A 20,795-nucleotide genomic window follows, 5' to 3' on the forward strand; every position below is an offset into this window, starting at 1 on the left:
TTCTTCAATGGACAAAGTGAGCCGTTAACGTAAGATAAATTCAAAAGAGGAAGACCAGGGAATGTCATGTAATAATCAGATGTTTGCGCACGTGAAGTGCTACGGTGGAGTCACCAATCAAAATGGGGTGTTACTTGACAGACTACCGACCGCTAACGTCCATAACATATATTTCTAGAAATTTTTTGGGTGCTTCAAATGGCCAAAGAACTATTTCCCACCCAAGTTTTAATTCAAATGTAAAATGCACACCAACAGGATTTTAAAAACTCAAATATCCACCTATAAGTAAATTTTTGATAAAATTTTCTATTATGATTAAGGGTAAAATAATCATTTTAACCATAATATTAAAAAATAATAATTTTATGTCATTTTCTTTCCAAGATTTTAAAAACTAACAACTTTACCTTTACTTAAATATTTTCAATTTTGAAAAGTGTTTATTTCTTTCATCCCTGGTTTCTTTTCTCCCATTTTTGGCGACCTCTCCTTTTTCCTCTATCCAAATGGTTGTCACTCATTGTCGAAATGGTTGGCCGATATGTGTGTCTTTCTAAACATTACATGTCATTATCGTCAGAAGGTAGTTCGAGCACCAAAGAGAAGCAAAGGTCGACGTCGGCTCAATTAATGGAAGAAAAGGTTGTAGAAGTAATTTGAAGTTGAAGAAGGGGGTTAAACTAAAGTTTTCAAATGTTTGGTGGCAGCTGAAATGGGAAAAAGATGAAAACCTTAGGTATGAGAAGAAAATATAACTTTTCAAAGTTATAAAAACTTTAGATAGGGGTAAAATTGTTAGTTTTTAAAATTTGGAGGAGAAAATTTAATAAATTATATTTTTTTAATAATATTATTAAAATAACAGTTTTATATTTCACTTTAACTGAAAATATAATGAAATTTGACTAATAGAAATATGTTTGAGTTTTTTAAACTCTAAAGATATGTATTTGTCTTTGCATTGAAACATAAGTGGGAAACAGTTCTTTCTTCAAATTGGGTTTGATTTTTTTAAAGGCCAAACGACTATTTCCCACCCAAGGTTTAGCGTTTTCTCAAAAGTCCCCCCTTTAACTATGGAAACACCAAACACCCACCCATGGCCAGTTAAATTTAACCAAACCCTAACGGCTGAAAATTTTATCTCCTTTTGCCCCCCTAAACTTTAAAAACTGAAATTTTCCCCCCGCCTAAGTTTTAAAAAATGGCAGTTTCACCCTAGGGTTTGGTTTTGAAATCTCCGACGACCTCTCCGGCTCCGTTGCCGACGGCCGCTCCCTCCGGAAGCAACCTCTCCTTCCGACGATCTCTTTCCTCCCATTTGGAGGTCCGATCGACACCCGGAGACGCCGTAGGAGACGAAGTTCTTCGTCTTCCCAGACGAAGCCGACGCCGTCGTCTTCGTCTGGGAAGACGATCGTCTTCCCAGAAGAAGACCTCTGGGAAGACGACCGTCTTCCCAGACGAGGACGACGGCATCGGCTTCGTCTGGGAAGACGAAGAACTTCGTCTTCCCGACGAAGTCTTCGTCTCCCACGGCGTCTCTGGACGCCGATCGGACCTCCAAATGGGAGGAAAGAGATCGCCGAAGGAGAGTTGCTTCCGGAGGGAGCGGCCGTCGGCAACGGAGCGGAGAGGTCGCCGGAGATTTCAAAACCAAACCCTAGGGTGAAACTGTCATTTTTTAAAACTTAGGCGGGGGGAAAATTTCAGTTTTTAAAGTTTAGGGGGGCAAAAGGAGATAAAATTTTCAGCCGTTAGGGTTTGGTTAAATCTAACCGGCCATGGGTGGGTGTTTGGTGTTTCCATAGTTAAAGGGGGGACTTTTGAGAAAACGCTAAACCTTGGGTGGGAAATAGTCGTTTGGCCTTTTTTAAAGCCAAATGACTAGGTACAACCCAAAGTTTGATGAACTACTGATTTTTATGTTAAATTTGAAAAAACTAATTTTTCATTCATCTATTAAAGTCAATGATAGATTTTCATCTGTTAAAATTTAAAAAAACTAATTTTCCACTCATATTTTAACGGTTAAAGGTTTTCATTTCATTTTTTTCATATATTATAATTAAAATATATTGTAAGGTGTCCATGTTTTTTTTTTTTTTAATTTACATCAGCAAATGAATATTTCTCTATCTTTTTTTAGAAAGTATAATATTTATCTCATATATTTTAAAATTATAATATAATCTCAATAATTTATAATATAACATTACATCTTTATTTATTGTATATTTTAAAGATGTAATTGTCAATTTTGAACTATTAACAGAGGTATTTAAAATTTTAAAAAATCAAAAAACACCCCAAATTTGTTTCAAATTACAAAAATCCTTAAATTTTTCATTAATACATAATGTTTTAAAAAATTATAATGTATCCTCAAACATATGATTATATGTCATTAACACTCTTATCTATATTAGTATTAATAATTTTTTATTGTTTTTAATTGAAATTAGTATAAATTAAAATATAAAATTATTTATAAAATTTTGAAAGTAAAATGTTATTTAGTTCTAAGATTTTTTTAATCTTTTTAATAATTTTATAAAAAAGTTAATAAATTTTATTAAAAAATTTAATAGTGAAAAATTGATTTTTTTTTCAAATTTAATGAGTAGAAATATATCATTTTAGATAAGATAAGATTTGAACCAAATTGAATTTAAACTTATCTAAGTTTCAACTCAATTTGATTTGCATGAAACTGAACTAAAGCTCGATTTATTTTAAAAGAGTTAAATTTGAGTTCGGTTTGAATTTGAGTTATTATTTTAAAACATATTAAGCAAAACAATATTTTTTTATATTAAAATTTTTAAACTCGTGAGTTTAACGAATCAAACATATATAAAACTTAAGTTCAAGCTAAAAAATATTTAACTTTTGGATTTAAACTTATTTGAGTTAAATTTATTTAAATTAGATTTAAATTTAAATAAATTCAATTCAAATTTAACCTAATTTTAAGACTCTTAAATTATCAAACATGAAATTTCACAATTTATATCTCATTGTTCTTAGGGCTGAATTCGAGCAGAGCTGAGCTTGAGCTTGCTTGAGCTTGTTTGAGCTCGGTTCACATAGAGTTGACTTGAGTTCGAGCTCAAGCTCGATGGAGCTCAAGCTCGATGGAGCTCAAGCTCGATGGAGCTCAGTTAAGGCCAACTTAAATTCAGCTTAAATTTAAAATTCGATTCATTTTTCGTTATCAAAACGATATCGTTTTAATATATATTGATCAAAATGATGTCGTTTTGTATCAAAAATTTTAATTAAAAAATCTGACGAGTAGCTAAAAGTCAAGATCAACTAAGATCGACTCATTTCGGGTTTAAACTCAAACTTGAACTGATTCAATTTGAGTCTACGCCTAATTGTTTTTCACATAAAATTTAATAACATTAAGTTAATAAATAAATTTAAAGAATTTGGAAGGACAGGACAGAGATGCCAAAAAGCAATGATCAATCAAATGATAAAAAATGGCGCGTTTTGGTGCTTTATCGACAACAAGGACCGTTAAAACGGGTCATCCAGTATAAATAGTGGAAACAGACACGCTTACGCGCGGAATCCAGGCGCACTCTTTACTCTATTTAATTTAAATCGTTCTGAAATCCGGGCCGAGACCTGTCACTAAAACTGACGCCTGACGCACCAGCGAGCTCCCACAGAAGAAAAATCCAACGATATAAGGACACACACAGAGACAAGTTACTCTTCACTGGAAGAAAGTTGTAACTTCAAAAGCTCTGCAAGTGCAAGAGTAAAGTGAAGGTGAGTTGAAGATAAAAGCTTGTCTCTGAGAGAAGGGCGTTCTTAAGCAATGGCTGGAGGATTTCGTCTCAGTTTTGCCATTTCTTTGTTACTTCTGCTTTTGGGTATGTGTGTTTTTCCTTTATTATGTTTCTCTCCAACTTATTTTCTCTCCAACTGTTTGTACATCCATTTTTTCTTCCACTGCTGCTTGAGTTTTGTTTCTTTCTTTCTTTTTTCTTTTTAATCCCTTCATCTGACAAGATCTTTATTTTATGGGGCCTTTGATTTTGAAGAGTAACATCCTTTTCAATACTCAAATCCATGTGCCTTAAAGTGCTTTTCTTCTTTCTTTCTTTCTTTTTTTTTCAACCTCCCTCATTTTCTCTTATCTTTTTTTCCTACTTAATCTTCTTCTGTAATGCATTACAAATTGTTTTCTGGATTGGTGTTACATTTCTTCACTCTTTAACATGCTACCAAACGATAATACACTTCTTTTTCCAAAGAAAAAAACAGGTTGAAGTCGAAATGCAATGCGGCTAGAAGTTTCCTGCCATTAATTTGGTCAATGATTTTTTCTAAACATTGTACATGCATTTATTGTCATACCTATCTGTGGTAGATGGAGTTTCAAATTCAATATGATGGACAGCTAGATTGAAATAATCTAGCTTGTGGACCCTCTTGGGATTTTGTTTGATATATATGTTTTACTTACAACATTGTGATATGCTCTTCGACTTCACGTGTGTGATTCTAGTTATTGTAAGAGCAGTATGGTCTTTTACAAGCTTTTGTATTTCTAAAAGATTGAATGTATAACTCATTGTTTTAAAAACCAGATTGGATCAATTGGTTCGACCATGAACCGGTGACAACTCAGGTCTGTGTCATGGCTATAACCATTTTAACCGGTGGACCGAGATCGGTCCCAGTTCAACTGTAAGGAATGTTCGTTATGATGACATCAACATGACTAAATCCCTTATTGAGGACGAAGTGACTTGAATCAGGGTGCCCATGTATCTATTAGCATGAATGCTTCTTTGCTGGATGTTTGACAATTTTTGCCCCCAAAACCTTGCCACTTTACTCAAAATCCCTTCCCTTCTTCTCCTCTTCACATACACATGGGTTCTAACGGGCAACAAGGGCAATCACTTTGTACCTATCATTAAAATTGTAAATCACATCTTGTAGTTGCACAAATGAGAACTTTTCACATGTTGTCTTGTTAGTGTATGTGTGTGTATGCGTGCGTGCTTGTGTTTGCTTGTTTAAATTTCATCAACAGTTTAATCAGGATTATAAGTCTTCATATTGTGGCAGGTTTTTGCAGAGGGAGTACCATTGGAGTTTGCTATGGAAGAAATGCAGATGACCTCCCAACACCTGATAAAGTAGCACAGCTGGTTCAACAACATAACATAAAATATCTAAGGATCTATGACTCTAATATCCAGGTACTCAAAGCTTTTGAAGGGACTGGAGTTGAGCTCATGATAGGAGTTCCAAATTCAGATTTATTGCCTTTTTCCCAGTTCCAATCCAACGCAGACACCTGGCTAAAGAACAGCGTCCTTCCTTACTATCCGGCCACTAAGATCACATACATAATTGTCGGTGCTGAAGTCACAGAAATCCCGGGTAATACCTCTGCACTAGTTGTGCCTGCAATGCAAAATGTCCTCATGGCATTGAAAAAAGCTGGTCTGCATAAAAGGATTAAAGTCTCAACTACCCATTCCCTCGGGGTTTTGTCTCGATCATTCCCACCCTCTGCAGGGGCCTTTAATAGCAGCTTTGCATTTTTCCTGAAGCCTGTGCTGGAATTCCTTGCTGAGAACCAGTCACCTTTTATGGCAAATATATATCCATACTACGCATATAGAGATTCTGTCACCAATGTGTCTCTAGATTATGCTCTATTTCGGTCATCCTCAGAAGTCATAGATCCGAACACTGGCTTGCTTTACACAAACATGTTTGATGCACAGATTGATGCACTTTACTCTGCACTCATGGCTCTGAACTTTCGAACCATCAAGGTTATGGTAACTGAAACTGGCTGGCCCTCTAAGGGTTCACCAAAAGAGACAGCTGCAACCCCTGATAACGCACAGACTTATAACACCAATCTGATCCGACATGTCATCAATGACACAGGCACTCCTGCAAAGCCAGGAGAGGAGCTAGATGTGTACATTTTCTCATTGTTCAACGAGAACAGGAAACCAGGGTTGGAATCCGAGAGAAATTGGGGATTATTTTATCCGGACCAGACATCTGTCTATAACCTGGATTTTACTGGAAAAAGTGCTGTTGATATAACACCAGATTCAAATGTCAGTAGCCTGAATGGATCTACATGGTGCATAGCTTCTACTAAGGCTTCTGAAATGGATTTGCAGAGTGCATTAGATTGGGCATGCGGCCCTGGGAATGTCGACTGCTCTGCTATTCAGCCTAGTCAGCCTTGTTTTGAACCAGACACTCTACTCTCTCATGCATCTTACGCATTCAACAGTTATTACCAACAGAATGGAGCTTCTGATATTGCTTGCAGTTTTGGAGGAAACGGGGTCAAAGTCGACGAAAATCCAAGTATGTAATTCATCTTCCAACTTATTTATTCTTCAATAGTGTTTGGAGCCTCTTCTATCAAGTAATGTGCAATTTTTTCTATGCAGGCTATGACAATTGCTTGTATATGACTGCTGGGTAAGTTGAGCACCCGAGGGCTGCCTTATGTTTCAAATTTTGTGTTAATTCTATGACTGTTTTTCATGCGCCATGGACTAAACTTGTTTCACAATAATCTTACAGGGCAAACAAAACTGCAGCCAGTAATGCAAGAGCTATATCGACAACCTCTTCCTCTGCAGTTAATCTGGCCTTCGCATGGACTACAAGTTTTCTACTTGTGGCTTTTCTGTCAATCCTCTTGAACATAGAAGAATCTGTGAAGAGTTTGACATGGATATGAGAGTGGTGCCTTTTTGAGATATGCGGGGGAAGAGAAATACTGATCTGGAAAATCTGTGTTGAAGTTTAAAGGGAGAAAATGTAACTACTGTGGAGGGGCTTGGCCTCCGGTTTTGTATGATATTGTATGTTTTTGTACAAATCTCGCATAATTTGATTGTTGTATATTTTGCTTGTGTTGAAGGGACTGCAGTTGCAAGTATGCTGTTTCAGATTCAACAAAATCTAATGCTTTCTTAGGCCAACTGGAGTGGTTTTTATACGGGTGATTAGGATAGTGGTAACTGGGATTCTTCTTCAAAACCAAATCATTAGACATTTGAATTCTTCTTATCTTTCCAGTGCAGGGGCTATGATTGTTTCTTACTTGTCCGCCTGCCACTGCCAAAAAACGACTATTTTGTTAATGGGAGGTTATTTTGACCAATAAAAAAATTAATCATTGGCTCTTAAAAGCAGCCAGCCAGCCACCTATATTTACTCATTCTCATTTGTCGTGTATATATTAATTGGCGTTTCTTAAATCTTTAGAACTTAGGATTTGGGTTCAATTGTCATGTAATTTTTTATTTATCTGATATACTGATGTAGAGACTGTAAAATTAATCCTAAATTCAAAATTTTATTTGATTGTTATAATTAATTTGATTTCAAAAAAATAATCCAATTCGAATGAGATGTCATCACACAAAAAAATAAAAGAAAAAACTATGAAAAGGTGCCACTGATGTTTTGAGCTTCCGGTATTGCAGCCCATTCCGAAAATCTAAATATTTGTCTAATTGACAAAGTGCCACTATTCACTTTCATCATCTCCTTTAGCTTCTCCACGATAACAACTCAATAGTTCCTCAGCCTTTGTCCTAACAACCACTTGGAAATTTCCTCTATCTTCCGTTTCCTAAGAATACTGAGGATCTGAATCCGTTGAAATGGGCTCTGCTTTAAACAGAAGAAAAGATAGGAACCATTGTTCATGACCCAAAACATAAGGGTCAGTAAATATAACAAAGAAACGTTAAACATTCAACATGACAGTGGGTATCCAATCAAAATAAACACCTTGAAATGGAAATGCAAATTCCCAGGACCAAGATATATAGAAATAGAAAACAAGAATACTTGAAAATTTTATGACAATCAAATCAACACATCCCACTATAATGTTCATAAGGTAACTCACTTGACAACCACAATAATACATCAAAGTCAGCCATCATAACCATTAATTTCACAGGTACCAAACTATTTCATTCCACACAATAGTTCACATGACCTTGAATCCTCCTATAGTATATTTGCAGATCAAAAGATGCATAGTTTGTCGAGAAGCCAACAAGAATTGAAACAAATAACAGACATTCAAAACAACTAAAGACCTTGTTCCACAAGATAATCACCAAGCCTTTCGACAATCATGTTGCACTGTCCAGGAGTCATTGGCTCATCATAGATACCAATGACAAAGGCCATGCTGGTCTTTTTGACAGTAACACCACCAGGTCCCTGAAATTGCAGTGAAACAAAACCAAATGTCAGAGGCAGCTTATCGTTCCAACATAACAGCATCAGGTGAGAAAGAATCATTCTTCACCAAACTGTCTTTTTCTAGATTATTGTACTTCTAGGAAAAATGTGGTTCATGGTAGGCACAAGCTGATTACTCAAAAATCAAAACTCACTCATTTGGTTGCTTGGAATTATAAAAGTTTTAAAGAACTTGCAACTGCACATTAAGGCTTTCAGAAGCATTTTGAGGTGAACAAAGGAAAAAAAGATCAGATACAAGTTCACTACCTTCTTTCCTCGAATGACAGCTCCTGGCTCCCCTTGGATCACCATATACTTCGTACCACCAAGATATAGTCCAGTTGGTGCAAGTGTACCAGGTTCATTGAAGTCATTATTGATGCCAGTAACTTCTTCAGGCTTCAACTATAACAACATCAACACAAAAACAGTAAGTATTGGGTTTCTATGAAAACAGCAACATGCATAGCATTTTAAGCATACGATTCATCATGAGCTATTTTGAGCCCCTTTGGAGTCTTAAAAGCAAGCTTTAAAGATAAAAAAACAAAATAATGAATTATTGCGGAAATCACCGAATTAAACAGTAACAGCAAGATCTCTAACCCAATCAACTGACAATATTTTGGAAATTCCCCAGAATAAATATAGCATCAAAACAATGGAAACTAAATCCAATCAAGAATGGACACAATATTTATCTCATGAAAAAATCTCCTCAATCCAAGAAGACGAATAAATCATGCCAATTAATCTTTGACTATCACCCAAAATTATACACAACCAAGTTTCTCTCCAGATAAACCAGAAACATTTGCCAACAACTATTAATCAAACAATATCGGAAAAAGAAAAACAAGAGTTGTACAAGACAAAGGAAATATTACACCAAAACAATGGATTAATTTCAGGCTCAATATCTCTCCGTCCAAAACTCCAATATAGATCTTCACCATTTAGAATGAAGCACAATGAATCAAACATTCACATTAAATTTCAGCTCAATCAAACCACGGATCAATCTTGATCAGAGCAATTGATCATAATTGGTTGGAGCGCAAAAACCAATAAATTTTTTGCCTCCTTTTCCTTTTTGTCTTTCAAGTTCTTCACATTAATAAACCCAAAATAACTCTTAAACTTTTCCATATTCATGAACTAAATCTATATATGAGAGTTTTTGAAGAGCAGAAAGTTTTTGATAGGATGTTTGAAGGAAGAAGATAAAAAGGGCAACAAATATATTTTTGTTAAATTCAAATAAAATCTCTTGTTTTTTTTTTGTTTCATCCAACATATGGGTGGTGGGACCACCTCAACAAATCTCCCTTTCATGGCCAAATGAGGGAATCAACCATACCTACAACTCTTTTATAAACAACGAGCTTTTTCATATGTAAAGTCTTAGTCATTATACTGAATCCATTGTCATCAATATATATCTTTTCAATATAAAACTCCTTCACATCCAATGCATCTCAAATCCAATGATACCTCACCTCAATATGATTGGACATGATGTGGCACGTTGAGTTCTTGCTAAGATGGATGACACTTTGACTATCATAATACATGAGATACTTCAATTGCTAAATACCTAGCTTTTATAGGAAACTCTTAATCCACAAGAGCTTTTTGCCAACTTCAATATTTGTTACATATTTGGCCTCAGTGGAAGATAGAGAAAGCAATACATGTTTGCAACTTTGATTGCCAACACACAACTCTCCCCAGTAAAAGTCATCAAGACCCAGAAGTTGATTTTCTAGTATCAAAATCACCAACCATATTTGCACTTGTGTATCCCTCCAACACATGTTTACCATAACCAGAGCATAAACAAATTTTAGAAGTGCCTCTAAGATATCTAAGAATCCACTATAGCCCATTGTTCCCTACCCAAATATAAAAGAAACTGGCTCACTACACTAAGCTAGAGGCGCTTTATAATTAAAAAACAGGGAACAAGCTAGGAGTTTCATATTGAAAAGATCAAAATTGATGACAACGACTCCATTATGATAACTAAGATTTTACCAATTAAAAAGCTCATTGTTTGCAGAGGAATTACGTGTATGGTTAATTCCCCCACTTGAGGGTGAAGGAGAGATTGTTGAGGTGTACCACCTAAATTTTAGGACCTCTATGTTGGATGAAATTAAAAAAAAAAAAGGATAAAATTTTGAATATAACAAACTCTTATTTGCAGATTCACAAATTTGTTTTAAGGAGAAGTTTAAGAGTTATTCTAGGTTTCTTGATATGAAGAAATTGAAAGACTAAGAAGAAAAAATTTTATGGGTTTTAAAGCTCTGACCAATTTTAAGTAAATGCTCTGATCGAGATTGCTTCGTGGTTTGATTGAGTTGAATATGTGGATGTTCCTGACTCATTGTTCTTCATTCTAAATGGTGTAGATCTAGATCTTCTTTTGTTAAGATTGTTTGATTAAGAGTTGTTGATCAATGTTTTGTAGTTTATCTAGAAGGAAACTTGGTTGTTTATCATTGCCGGTGATAGTGGAAGATTGATTGTCGTGGTTTTTTCATCCCCTCAAATTAAGAAGATGTTTCCATGAGATAAATATTGTGTCCATTCTCAATTGTGTTTAATTTCCATTATTTTAATGTTGTACTTATTATTGTGGTGAAATTTAAAAACACTCACTTGATTTAGTTAGAGATCCTGCTATTGAGAATTTAATTGGTTGATCTCCACAGCATGAATAATAGTTACCATCAAAAGCAGTAGAAATCATCTTAAAAAAACCTCAAACAGGTATGCAGATTGCAGTTGCTTAAAAAAAGGGCAAGAAAGAAATATAATGACCTTAAAAAAGAGCATCTTTATTTCCTCATCGTTTAGAATAATTATCTTGTGCAATTAGGTAAGATCGATCTTAACGCATGAATCCATTTCATAACCTTCAAACCAGGAAGATACAAAGCACATCCTCCACAACTAAATCTACATGTTACTAGCTCAATCTTATACAAAAACACAAACATGCAGTACTCATTTCCATCAACTACGACCCTATTTTTGACAGGGCAACAAGAAACATGTTGATTAAATCAGCAAACATCATTGTCAAATAACCTAAAACAAGACCAAATCTGGATTCACCATTACTTAACATCGGGGATCCAATCAAAATCAATAATCAACATAGATCGGTAAACAGAAACAAGAAAGAAAGACAGAAAGAAAACAAATAAAGTAAACAAAGAGTGAATAAGATCAGACCCACAAAGAAAACCGAAAAAAATCAAAATCGAATTCTGAAAGTTGATAAACCTGAGGGAAGTTGGCGCTCTGGGCCCAAACGCTGCCGTCCTGGCCGAGGATGGCAGCAGCAGCGAGGTGGTTGCCCTCAATATCGCACATCAGATGGTCATCGACGTAAGCTTGCCAGGACATCTTCTTCTTTGGGAGTTTCCTAAATTTGATAGTTGAAGCTTTAATAAGCTACGTGTCGCGGCGGTGTGTTTGTTTGTTTGGTGACAAAAGACTGGCACCGCAGACGCATTTGATGTAGCGTTGAAACAAGAGCATGTGCTTCTGGTGAAGTGTTTTAATAAAATTAAAATTTGGTAATATTACGCCATTTTTTTAATTATTATTTTATTTTTAGCAACAATTATTTCTTCTTTTTTTGTTGATCATCGACCCTCACTTTGAAATAATAATAATAAATTATTATAAATAATATTTTTATTTTAATGGCTAATTATTTATATTTGTATTAAAATTAAATAAATTTATTAAAATAATATTTTTTTTCACTAAAAAATTTACCTATCTTTAAAATTACAATAAAATTATGTCAATATTTAAATGGTATTAAGAAAGGAACCAATAAACGATAACTATAAGGTGCAGATTTCTTAATCAATAAAATTATGTATATAGTTTTAATTATATAAAATAGATATATAGATGATATATTATTATATCATTAGATAATTTTAAATTAAAAATAAAATAAAAATCAATCATATGATGATATATCATTTATGTATCAATTTTGTGTACTTAAAATGTGTATGTGTAACATTGCTCAAAACCCCACCATGAATAAGCAAAAGTGGGAAAAAAACAAAAAATCTGACATAGTCAGGTAAATTCAAGTCAAACAGAACAATAAAACACCAAACAACCATTTAATCCTCACATGGTTACTGTCTGCATCTTAAGCAGAAGATGCAAACTTGGAACCAGAGAGTCCACAAAAATGGAAAAAAGAAAAAAAAGAGAGAGAGAGAGAGATTGTAATCTGAAAGAAATGCTAGAATAATTGATTGATAGACCTATGTCTACAGGCCCTGATCAATGAGGTAATCTCCCAACCTTTCCACAATCATGTTGCACTGCCCTGGAGTCACTGGTTCTTCATAGATCCCAAACACCAGAGCTTGACCTGTCTTCTTTATGGTGACCCCTCCAGATCCCTGCAACACCAAAAAAATGACCAAATGTTAGTAGCAGGATTGTTCTTGTGACTGTGACCTCTAACTCTTATGGCACGTCAGGGAGCTATGGTGAAGGAGTGGAGTAGGTGTAGTGCTGTAAAATGCAAATAGCAAATTACGGAAATAAGTTTTGGATGCCTTTATTCGAATAACCAGAACCCAGACATATAGGCTTACAAACATGAAAAGCTCAGCTAACTGCCCCTGTTAACTAGGTTCTAATAGGAAGATTATTAACAAACAAATAGATAATTCTTTGACCAGTTCTTTTGGCAAATTTGTTGGCCTTGATTTGGACGCCATATCGTAGCACCAAAGAAAATATGAATTACTACCTTTAGATTAGACAAAGAAAATAAGAAAAATCATGACTTGAAATTTGAAGTTTCAGATTTGCCAAACATTAAATGTTTATGGGTGTTAGCTTAAAAGCAAGAATTGTAAATTATACTGAATCCTAAAATGGGAAAAGAGACGCTTAGACACGTAAAAATGAATGAAAGGTAAATGCTCAATCATAATTCAATGCCATAATCTTAATACATCAATATAGATCATCACCTTCTTTCCACGAATGACAGCTCCAGGTTCTCCCTGGATCACCATGTACTTTGCTTCCCCTAGAAATAAGCCAGTTGGGGCAAGGTGACCCGGGTCTTCGAATTCTTTGTTGATATTTGTGATTTCGTCAGGCTTGCACTGCAAAACCCAAACAAAAACCATACAATTCAGCAAATCTCTGGAATCTGAAATTGAAAACACCAATAAAAAAAGAGTAACAAGGGAATCGTAAATAACAAAGAAGGAGATACCTTGGGGAAGGAAGAGCTCTGGGCCCAAACACTACCATCATGGCCAATGATAGCAGCAGCAGTGAGGTGCTGGCCGCCTCCGATGTCACACATCAAATGGTCATCTACGTAAGTTTGCCACGACATTTTGTGCTATTTTTCTCACTGAATGTTTGATTAAGATTGGTTTGAGATAGAAATAAAAGAGAGCAAGGCATGCGGATGATAGATGGATTTATTAATAGAATAGGCGTCTGTTAAGGTCTATTTGAGAAGTGTCATGCACATGCCATTCACTTCCGCATCCTACTCTTTTACCGTGCCTCGCAACCTGCACCACATTTTCTGTTAACCATTTTACGTCCCAACTTTTCCCACGGTCAAACCATTATTTTATGGCCAAAGGACTATTTCCCGTCTAAACTATATTGTTATTTCAAGTTTCCAACTGTTAATTTTGAAAATCTCATTTACTCACCTATAAACAATTAAAATTAATCATTTAAAGGGTAAAATCATTATTTACCTATAATATTAAAAATAAATTAAAATTTAATTTATTTTCCCTTCTAACTCCTAAATATTAACTATTTTCCCTTAGGCCAGGTTTTAAAAAATAACATTTCCCCCTTAGAATTTAGTTTTCAATTCTCGACATCAAATCCGACGTCATTGCCGACAATGAAACTTTTCCGACACGTCACCATACTCTGGTGGTCTCTCTTCCATCTTTTAGAACGTCAATTGACCGAAATCTAGCCTAAAAAGTCAAAGAGCTTTGTCGGGAGACAAAGACGAGGAGCTTCGTCTCTTTGACTTTCCAAGTCAAATCTTGGTTGATCAGGGTTCTAGAGGAGGGAAAAGAGACCATCGAAAGACGATGATGCGTTGAAAAAGATTCGTCGTTGACGATAGCACTGGGAATTGAAAACTAAACCCTAAGGGAAAATGTTATTTTCTAAAACTTGATCTAGAGAAAAAAATAGTTAGTTTTTAGGTGTTGAGAGAGGAAAAGAGATAAAATTTTAAGAGGTTAAAGTTTTGTTAATTTTAACCATTCATGAGTAGGTAAATAAGATTTTCAAAGTTAAAAGAGAAAACTTTGAGATAATAGCATACTTTGGGTGGGAATAAATCCTTTGGCCTTATTTTATAATCACCTCCTCCCTCTTGCCCCATCACATATAATATTTTTCATTATTATATTTATAATTACAAGTAGTCTTGGCCACGGTTCATGAACTGGCGAAACCACCGGTTCACGGTTCAAAAAATAAGGACCCTGAACCGAAACCGTAATAGGACGATTCGAAACCGACAATGAACCGTCAATTCTAATATATGATCTTGATTTAATACATTGAACCTCTACATATTGACTTTCACTTTTTGTATTAAAAAATCATCTATAAATTAATTTTCATTCACATTTGATATATGTGAATATTGACTAAATCTCCTATTACCAGAAGAATTTCTACTACTTGTCATTTTTTAATAATAAATAAAATTAATTATATAAATAAATTATATGATTAATTATGAAAGATAATAAAAAAATAATAAATAAAATTAATTATAAAAATAAATTCTATAATTAATTATGAATTGTATAATAAAAATAGAAATTAGAATTAATAAAAAATTAAGAAAGAATTTAATTAAATTTAAGAGAATTTGATTGAATTGAAAGATTGAGCGAGTATTAAGAGTTGAAAGAATGAGAATGATAGTTTGAAGGATTGAGTGAGAGAGTTGAGAGATTGAAATTTGAATGGGTATATATATAGAAAAAAATATTTAAAAATAGGGGGGTGAATTGTGATTTTAAAAATTGCAGGGGGAAGCTCCCCTGCAATTTTCTTCTGCAAGCCAATGGTTCCCTAGGGAACCGTTGGCTGTTTAATAAATTTTAAAAAAATAACAAAAATTCAAAAATTTTCGATTCAGTATAATAAACCACCGGTTTACCTGTCGATTCATAAACCGGATATGAACCGACGATTTTACGGTTCAAAATTAGCTAAACCAGAACCGAACCGCTAAAATCTAGTTTCAGTTCTGGTTTCATTCGGACCGGTTTCGGTCCGGTTCACGGGCCAAACCGGCCCGTGGCCAGGCTAATTACAAGCAATATTATACGTATTTATTTTTGAGTGTATAAATAAATAAATAAATAAATAAATATATATATATATATATATATATATATATATATATATATATATATATCATAATATAATTGTATATTAATTTATCTTTCATGTAAAATTATTCAATCATTTGATAATATACATAAATTATATATTTATTTATATACTTAATATAAATACGTATAGTTTTAATATATAATCACAAATAATTCCTTACAAAATGTACAACAATTTGTAAAAATTTAAAAAAGAAGTCAATACTTACAACTAATATTAGTGAAAAAAAAATCAGCCCACCCAAAATAATTTCAATTCCCAATATTGCATTATATTGTATTAAAGGGTGTTTGATTTAAATCTGTTAATCTATATTTTATTATTGATATTAATTTATTTAATTTATTTTTATTATTAATGATAATATCTTTATTAATTTTTTAAAATAAAAATACCTATTTCAAAATTATTATAGTAAAATAATATTTTTTATTATTCCGTCAAAAAAACAGAAATTTAACACGAGTGCTATCCATTGTCGGCTCTTGTTCCGTCGAAAATTTATTCCATTTGTTAGTAGGATCATCTTTGAAAAATTGGGAAGAGAGTTGCCATAGAATGTCAATATTCCGGTTCACTATGCGATTACTGAAAGTAACAACCATTGTGATTACCCATTAAGTCTGCAGTTTCTTCCCCTGAAGGCCACACCGGTTGTCCTTTCAGGCTGGGCAGTAGGCTGACCACGGTTGGTGGATGGAGCTCCGATTCTCCACCTTGCAACAAGTTTACGTCTATAAAAGGTAAGAAATAGCAGCAATCAACAAACATTATGCACTTGCGAATTATTTTTAGCTTTGCAGAGAGAATTATGAGATTATTGTAAGTTAATGGCCACAGGAAAAAAAAAATACGGGTAGCTGATTCACAGTCTCATTATGAACGGGAAAGAAACTTCGAATAATAAAATTTTGAAAATATGTTGTATGGTTATGCATGAGATAAATGGATTAGTGTTGGTAACTCTTCAGGTAATGACAGAAATAATTTTGCTAGTGCAGCAGAAAAGATGAGGCTGAATGTCCATGACTGCAACAATTCCCGTGGTGCAGTGGAAAAAGATTAGCAGAAACAAAAGATTGATAAACTGTGTGTGCAGGGTGTGGGCGTAAGAAAGAGATAAGATGGCTTTCATGATGGTTTCACATTCAGCAACATATGCTAAATAATACTCGAAACTGCATAACTTTTCACCCTAAGAAACCATGCAAAGTAAGGATACACACATTTTGGAGTCTTCAATAAGTTATTTCCAGTTGCAAGTGGATTCAATACTGTCAGAAAGAAATATAGATGTCCTGCAATGATTCCCAGCAGATCTGGTATCAGAGGTGTGCCAAAACATCCAAAGCCAGCATTGCCCAGGGTAGATAAAAGGCCTAAAAGTAATGAAAAATGAATATGGCATGCTTCAGATCAGTAAGGAGCTGGCCAAGCTAGCTTGTAAAACAAAAACAAGAAACCACTCCATTACATTTACCGTCAATACTATAGCCCAAATACCTTAAGTTCCACGAGGCCATATATATTAATTGGGGCATTTGGAAATTCTCTACTCCAGACATAGACAAGCATAAAAAAAAGGGATGTCCCTAAATACCCTGACTGAAATATAGGGATTGCTGACAACACCTTGAATCCAGAAGACAAGTACCACCAAAGAACGGTGTTAGAAAAGCAAAATAGTCAAAGATGCTCAGAATTGATAAAATACAAAGTCACACAAAGGCTGATCATTAAAATTACAGTCACCATATGTTCAAATTGTTCACACTAAACGCAAAAGATTAGAAAGGCATAGAATTCTTCCTTTTCTTGAAAAAAAGGTACTTATTTTTTTAGAACAAAAAATTATAATGATCACACAAAGGCTGATCATTACAATTACAGTCACCATATGATCATTAATTTTTTCTTTTTTGAAAAAATGGTATTTATATTTTTTGTTTTAGAACAAAAAATTTCAAGGCTTCCTAGCTCCTTTGAGCTTGTGCAACTTACCTAATAGGTCATCCACATAGTAAATCATCTTTAAGGAAAAAGAACACTTAAAACATTAAATCAGAAAGCTGACCAAGATGAAGGCACACATCAGCAATGATAAGGCTCCAAATATCATCATCTACAAAAAGTCTGCTGTAGGTCTGTCAAAAGGTCCCTTCTCTAGGTTAACTCCATATCTAGCTCTGTAAAGTTATTAAGAATTACCACAAGAGTTAATGCCAAGGAGAAAACTTAAAAGTCAACACACATGTTATCAAATTAGCCCATGGTTGTCACAGCAGAAAGCCATGGGAGTCGCACAATAAAAGGATTAAACTAATAAAAACTTGTCACTGAAACAATTTCAATTCTTAAAACAAAAATTATGTTAAAAAAACCCAGACCACCAACTCAAATGCATAGAAAGCAAAGGCCAAGAGCCCTGATATTTCATATACCGTCAGGCAAGTTAAGCACTGAACTAGAGGTTAACATCAGAGCACGCAGTATAGTTGAGATTCTGCACCACAGCAAGATATATTGTTCGATAAGGATATTCTTTTTGTATAGGCTTAGTCATTTCTTATTTTGTTTCTTTGGTTTTGCAATAACATTGAAGCAAGCAAACAATCACAAGTTCACTAAAAATTTTACATACAGAAAGCCATGTTTGTCAGCTTATCTGCCGCACCGCAAACTTATCTACCAACTGCAACGCTTTACTTAGACTTGCATAAGTAGAAACAAACACAAACAAAGCTGTAGTGTGAAGTTACCCAAGTCTATGTTGCAAAGCGGGGTTTAAGTCTTAGAATTAACTACATAGTAAAACAATAACGCTTGAATTTGAATCGGCGGTCCCTCAATTACAACCATTCTACAGCCAAATACCATAAACCATGTTTGAACTTCAGCATTAAATTAGGCAATGAATTATCCCCAAAAAAAAAAAAAAAGAATTATGAAAAAAAGAACCAAGTAAATAGTATTAATAAGGAGAGGAGAAGAGAAGAGTAGTAACCAGCAGGTGTAGACATTATCGGAACCGGAGGAAGCTAACTTAGCTGAACCCAGTTTCAGATCCTCCCTTTCAATTAAGCGGCGTTAATGGATTCCTTAACAGACATTGGACCTTGCTATGGAAAGTTTTTGGTCATTTTCTGATTGGGCCTTTGTGATGATGTGGAACTTACTGAATAAACCCCACAACTTTCTAAGTGCACAACATCCGAACAAAGTATGGAAGCCACCTGTCAGTGATTTCCCTCGGGTTTTCGGCGTGGGTAGATGGAAAATATTCATGTCGAAAATTACAGTAAATAAAAAGGTTTACAAGCCTGACTGATGATTAGATGGCGTGGTTTAGGAATGATTAGGAGGATTATAATGAAAAAGAAGCATAATAATAATACCGAAATCCATTGCATTTGCCTCGCCTGTCCGCCAACTTCATGTTTGCGTCAGCTCGGCGTTTACTTTTTGGCTTGCCTCAGATTCCTTATCCATACCATCAAGTAGAAAACTTTTCACCACACAAATAAGGATAAAACCGTAATTTTCTGTATAAATAAAGATGAATAATTTTATCGTTAAATATATTTTTTTGGATGAATCTAATTTATTTATTAAAAAATTCATATTAAAAAATATTTTTTTTTTATAATAAAACACCATTTCATTTATAATAATTGATTATTAAAGACTTTTTTTTGTGGGTATAACGCTTTAGTAACATATATTTTTTAAAATTTTGATATTTTGTCACAATTAACTTTTTGAAATGATTATTTTTATAACAAAAATATTATATTTATTTACTAATTTACTCTATATATATATTGTTAGATATATAAATAAAGTATATAATTTTATATATATTATATAAATAATTTTATACATAAATAATGTTATATCGTTATATATTTAAATAATTTTAAATTAAAAATAAAATAATATCTAATTATATAATAATATATTATTATTTATATACATAATTTTATTAAAAACATATTAATCTATTATATTTTAAGTCTTCCTTTTGTAACTTCATCATTAAATTTATTAATTTTCTCAAAATTTTAACATGTTTGAACATTTACAAATACATTTTACTGAAAAATGAAAAAAAATTTCCCATCAAATCATATTATAAATATATATCAAACAAATAAATTTATATCAGTTATTAATATTTAGGGAAAAAAAAAAAAACAAAGCCTGTAAACTGTCGGGACTGAATTGAGACATTGATGTAACATGTCTGACTTGGAAATGCTGAGGGTCCATCATTACACAGTGGCATGTTGCACATATCAACTTCAATATATTAATTTCCATTTCTTAGTAATAACCACTTTTTTTAATAAATATTTTTTTAGAAAAATAAAGAGAAAAGGGAAAAAAAAAATTTTAAAAGAAAATGACGATTCTCTACTACCATCCCAGTACCGTAAATAGGACAAAAGGGGGATGAAGGTTAAAGTATTGGATTTGGACACTTACTTGTCCGGTTATCATCTCTAGATGTGACCTAATTACTCATCAATTGTTGTAAATTGTAAAACCTATGCCTTTCATCGATCTCCCCAAAGAAATTGGAGAAAGCAAAGCACGTACGTAACTTCACTTTAGTTCTTTACTACCAATCAATTTGGAATCACCAACAGTAACAGAACAGTTACGTTCTTACGTCTGACTGCCAATCACATCACTCCACCTCACGTACGTACCATGCATGCATGCATGCATGTATCCTTCCCATCTTACATGGCCAACAAATTTACCTACCAACCCTTGTCCCACAGTAGCCACTAAATCACTTTCATCAATTAACTAATTATAATAGCTTTCCGTTTTCTCTTTTCTATTTATTGACTATAAATATTTAATTAAATAATTAAGGCAATAATAGAGGGCGTAAAGTGAGCGTCATGGGTTGGATTGACCTCGGTTTGAAATCAGAGTCTTCTGCAAAAAGTGTTTGGTAGCGTAGAAACCAAACAAACATAATGTCTGTAAATAAGATTTCGCAAGCAATAGGGATGGCCAGCCTA

The 20,795-nt window shown here is 33.7% G+C and overlaps 3 protein-coding genes and 1 pseudogene across 3 annotated transcripts; 1 reads left to right on the forward strand and 3 right to left on the reverse strand.

The window, feature by feature from the left end:
- The first annotated feature begins 3,638 nt into the window (after nucleotides 1-3,638).
- On the forward strand, nucleotides 3,639-7,001 carry LOC123200020 (glucan endo-1,3-beta-glucosidase 13-like). Its single transcript, XM_044615100.1, has 4 exons — nucleotides 3,639-3,893; nucleotides 5,101-6,375; nucleotides 6,462-6,492; nucleotides 6,598-7,001. The coding sequence occupies exons 1-4, from the start codon at nucleotides 3,839-3,841 to the stop codon at nucleotides 6,755-6,757; spliced, it is 1,521 nt and encodes a 506-aa protein (XP_044471035.1). The 5' UTR covers nucleotides 3,639-3,838; the 3' UTR covers nucleotides 6,758-7,001.
- Nucleotides 7,002-7,825: 824 nt separating this feature from the next.
- Nucleotides 7,826-11,837, reverse strand: LOC123200816 (profilin). The gene is made up of 3 exons (XM_044616209.1): nucleotides 11,584-11,837; nucleotides 8,554-8,691; nucleotides 7,826-8,262 (listed from the first exon to the last, which is right to left on the reverse strand). The coding sequence occupies exons 1-3, from the start codon at nucleotides 11,704-11,706 to the stop codon at nucleotides 8,128-8,130; spliced, it is 396 nt and encodes a 131-aa protein (XP_044472144.1). The 5' UTR covers nucleotides 11,707-11,837; the 3' UTR covers nucleotides 7,826-8,127.
- A 537-nt stretch (nucleotides 11,838-12,374) lies between these two features.
- LOC123200097 (profilin-4-like) lies at nucleotides 12,375-13,712 on the reverse strand. The gene is made up of 3 exons (XM_044615209.1): nucleotides 13,571-13,712; nucleotides 13,320-13,457; nucleotides 12,375-12,737 (listed from the first exon to the last, which is right to left on the reverse strand). The coding sequence occupies exons 1-3, from the start codon at nucleotides 13,694-13,696 to the stop codon at nucleotides 12,603-12,605; spliced, it is 399 nt and encodes a 132-aa protein (XP_044471144.1). The 5' UTR covers nucleotides 13,697-13,712; the 3' UTR covers nucleotides 12,375-12,602.
- Nucleotides 13,713-13,753: 41 nt separating this feature from the next.
- On the reverse strand, nucleotides 13,754-19,195 carry LOC123200868 (annotated as a pseudogene).
- Between the last annotated feature and the right edge of the window lie 1,600 nt (nucleotides 19,196-20,795).

Source organism: Mangifera indica, chromosome 17, assembly GCF_011075055.1.
Source record: "Mangifera indica cultivar Alphonso chromosome 17, CATAS_Mindica_2.1, whole genome shotgun sequence".
Classification (NCBI taxonomy): Eukaryota; Viridiplantae; Streptophyta; class Magnoliopsida; order Sapindales; family Anacardiaceae; genus Mangifera; species Mangifera indica.

What these genes read in the sequence shown, in the direction of transcription:
- LOC123200020 (XM_044615100.1), top strand. Translation starts at nt 3,839, where the DNA reads ATGGCTGGAGGATTTCGTCTCAGTTTTGCCATTTCTTTGTTACTTCTG. An exon ending in CAAAGTCGACGAAAATCCAA is followed by an intron (nt 6,376 to 6,461) that starts GTATGTAATTCA and finishes TTTTCTATGCAG; the next exon opens with GCTATGACAATTGCTTGTAT. An exon ending in TGCTTGTATATGACTGCTGG is followed by an intron (nt 6,493 to 6,597) that starts GTAAGTTGAGCA and finishes ATAATCTTACAG; the next exon opens with GGCAAACAAAACTGCAGCCA.
- LOC123200816 (XM_044616209.1), bottom strand. Translation starts at nt 11,706, where the DNA reads ATGTCCTGGCAAGCTTACGTCGATGACCATCTGATGTGCGATATTGAG. An exon ending in AGAGCGCCAACTTCCCTCAG is followed by an intron (nt 8,692 to 11,583) that starts GTTTATCAACTT and finishes ATGTTGTTATAG; the next exon opens with TTGAAGCCTGAAGAAGTTAC. An exon ending in CTGTCATTCGAGGAAAGAAG is followed by an intron (nt 8,263 to 8,553) that starts GTAGTGAACTTG and finishes CTGCAATTTCAG; the next exon opens with GGACCTGGTGGTGTTACTGT.
- LOC123200097 (XM_044615209.1), bottom strand. Translation starts at nt 13,696, where the DNA reads ATGTCGTGGCAAACTTACGTAGATGACCATTTGATGTGTGACATCGGA. An exon ending in AGAGCTCTTCCTTCCCCAAG is followed by an intron (nt 13,458 to 13,570) that starts GTATCTCCTTCT and finishes TGGGTTTTGCAG; the next exon opens with TGCAAGCCTGACGAAATCAC. An exon ending in CTGTCATTCGTGGAAAGAAG is followed by an intron (nt 12,738 to 13,319) that starts GTGATGATCTAT and finishes TTGGTGTTGCAG; the next exon opens with GGATCTGGAGGGGTCACCAT.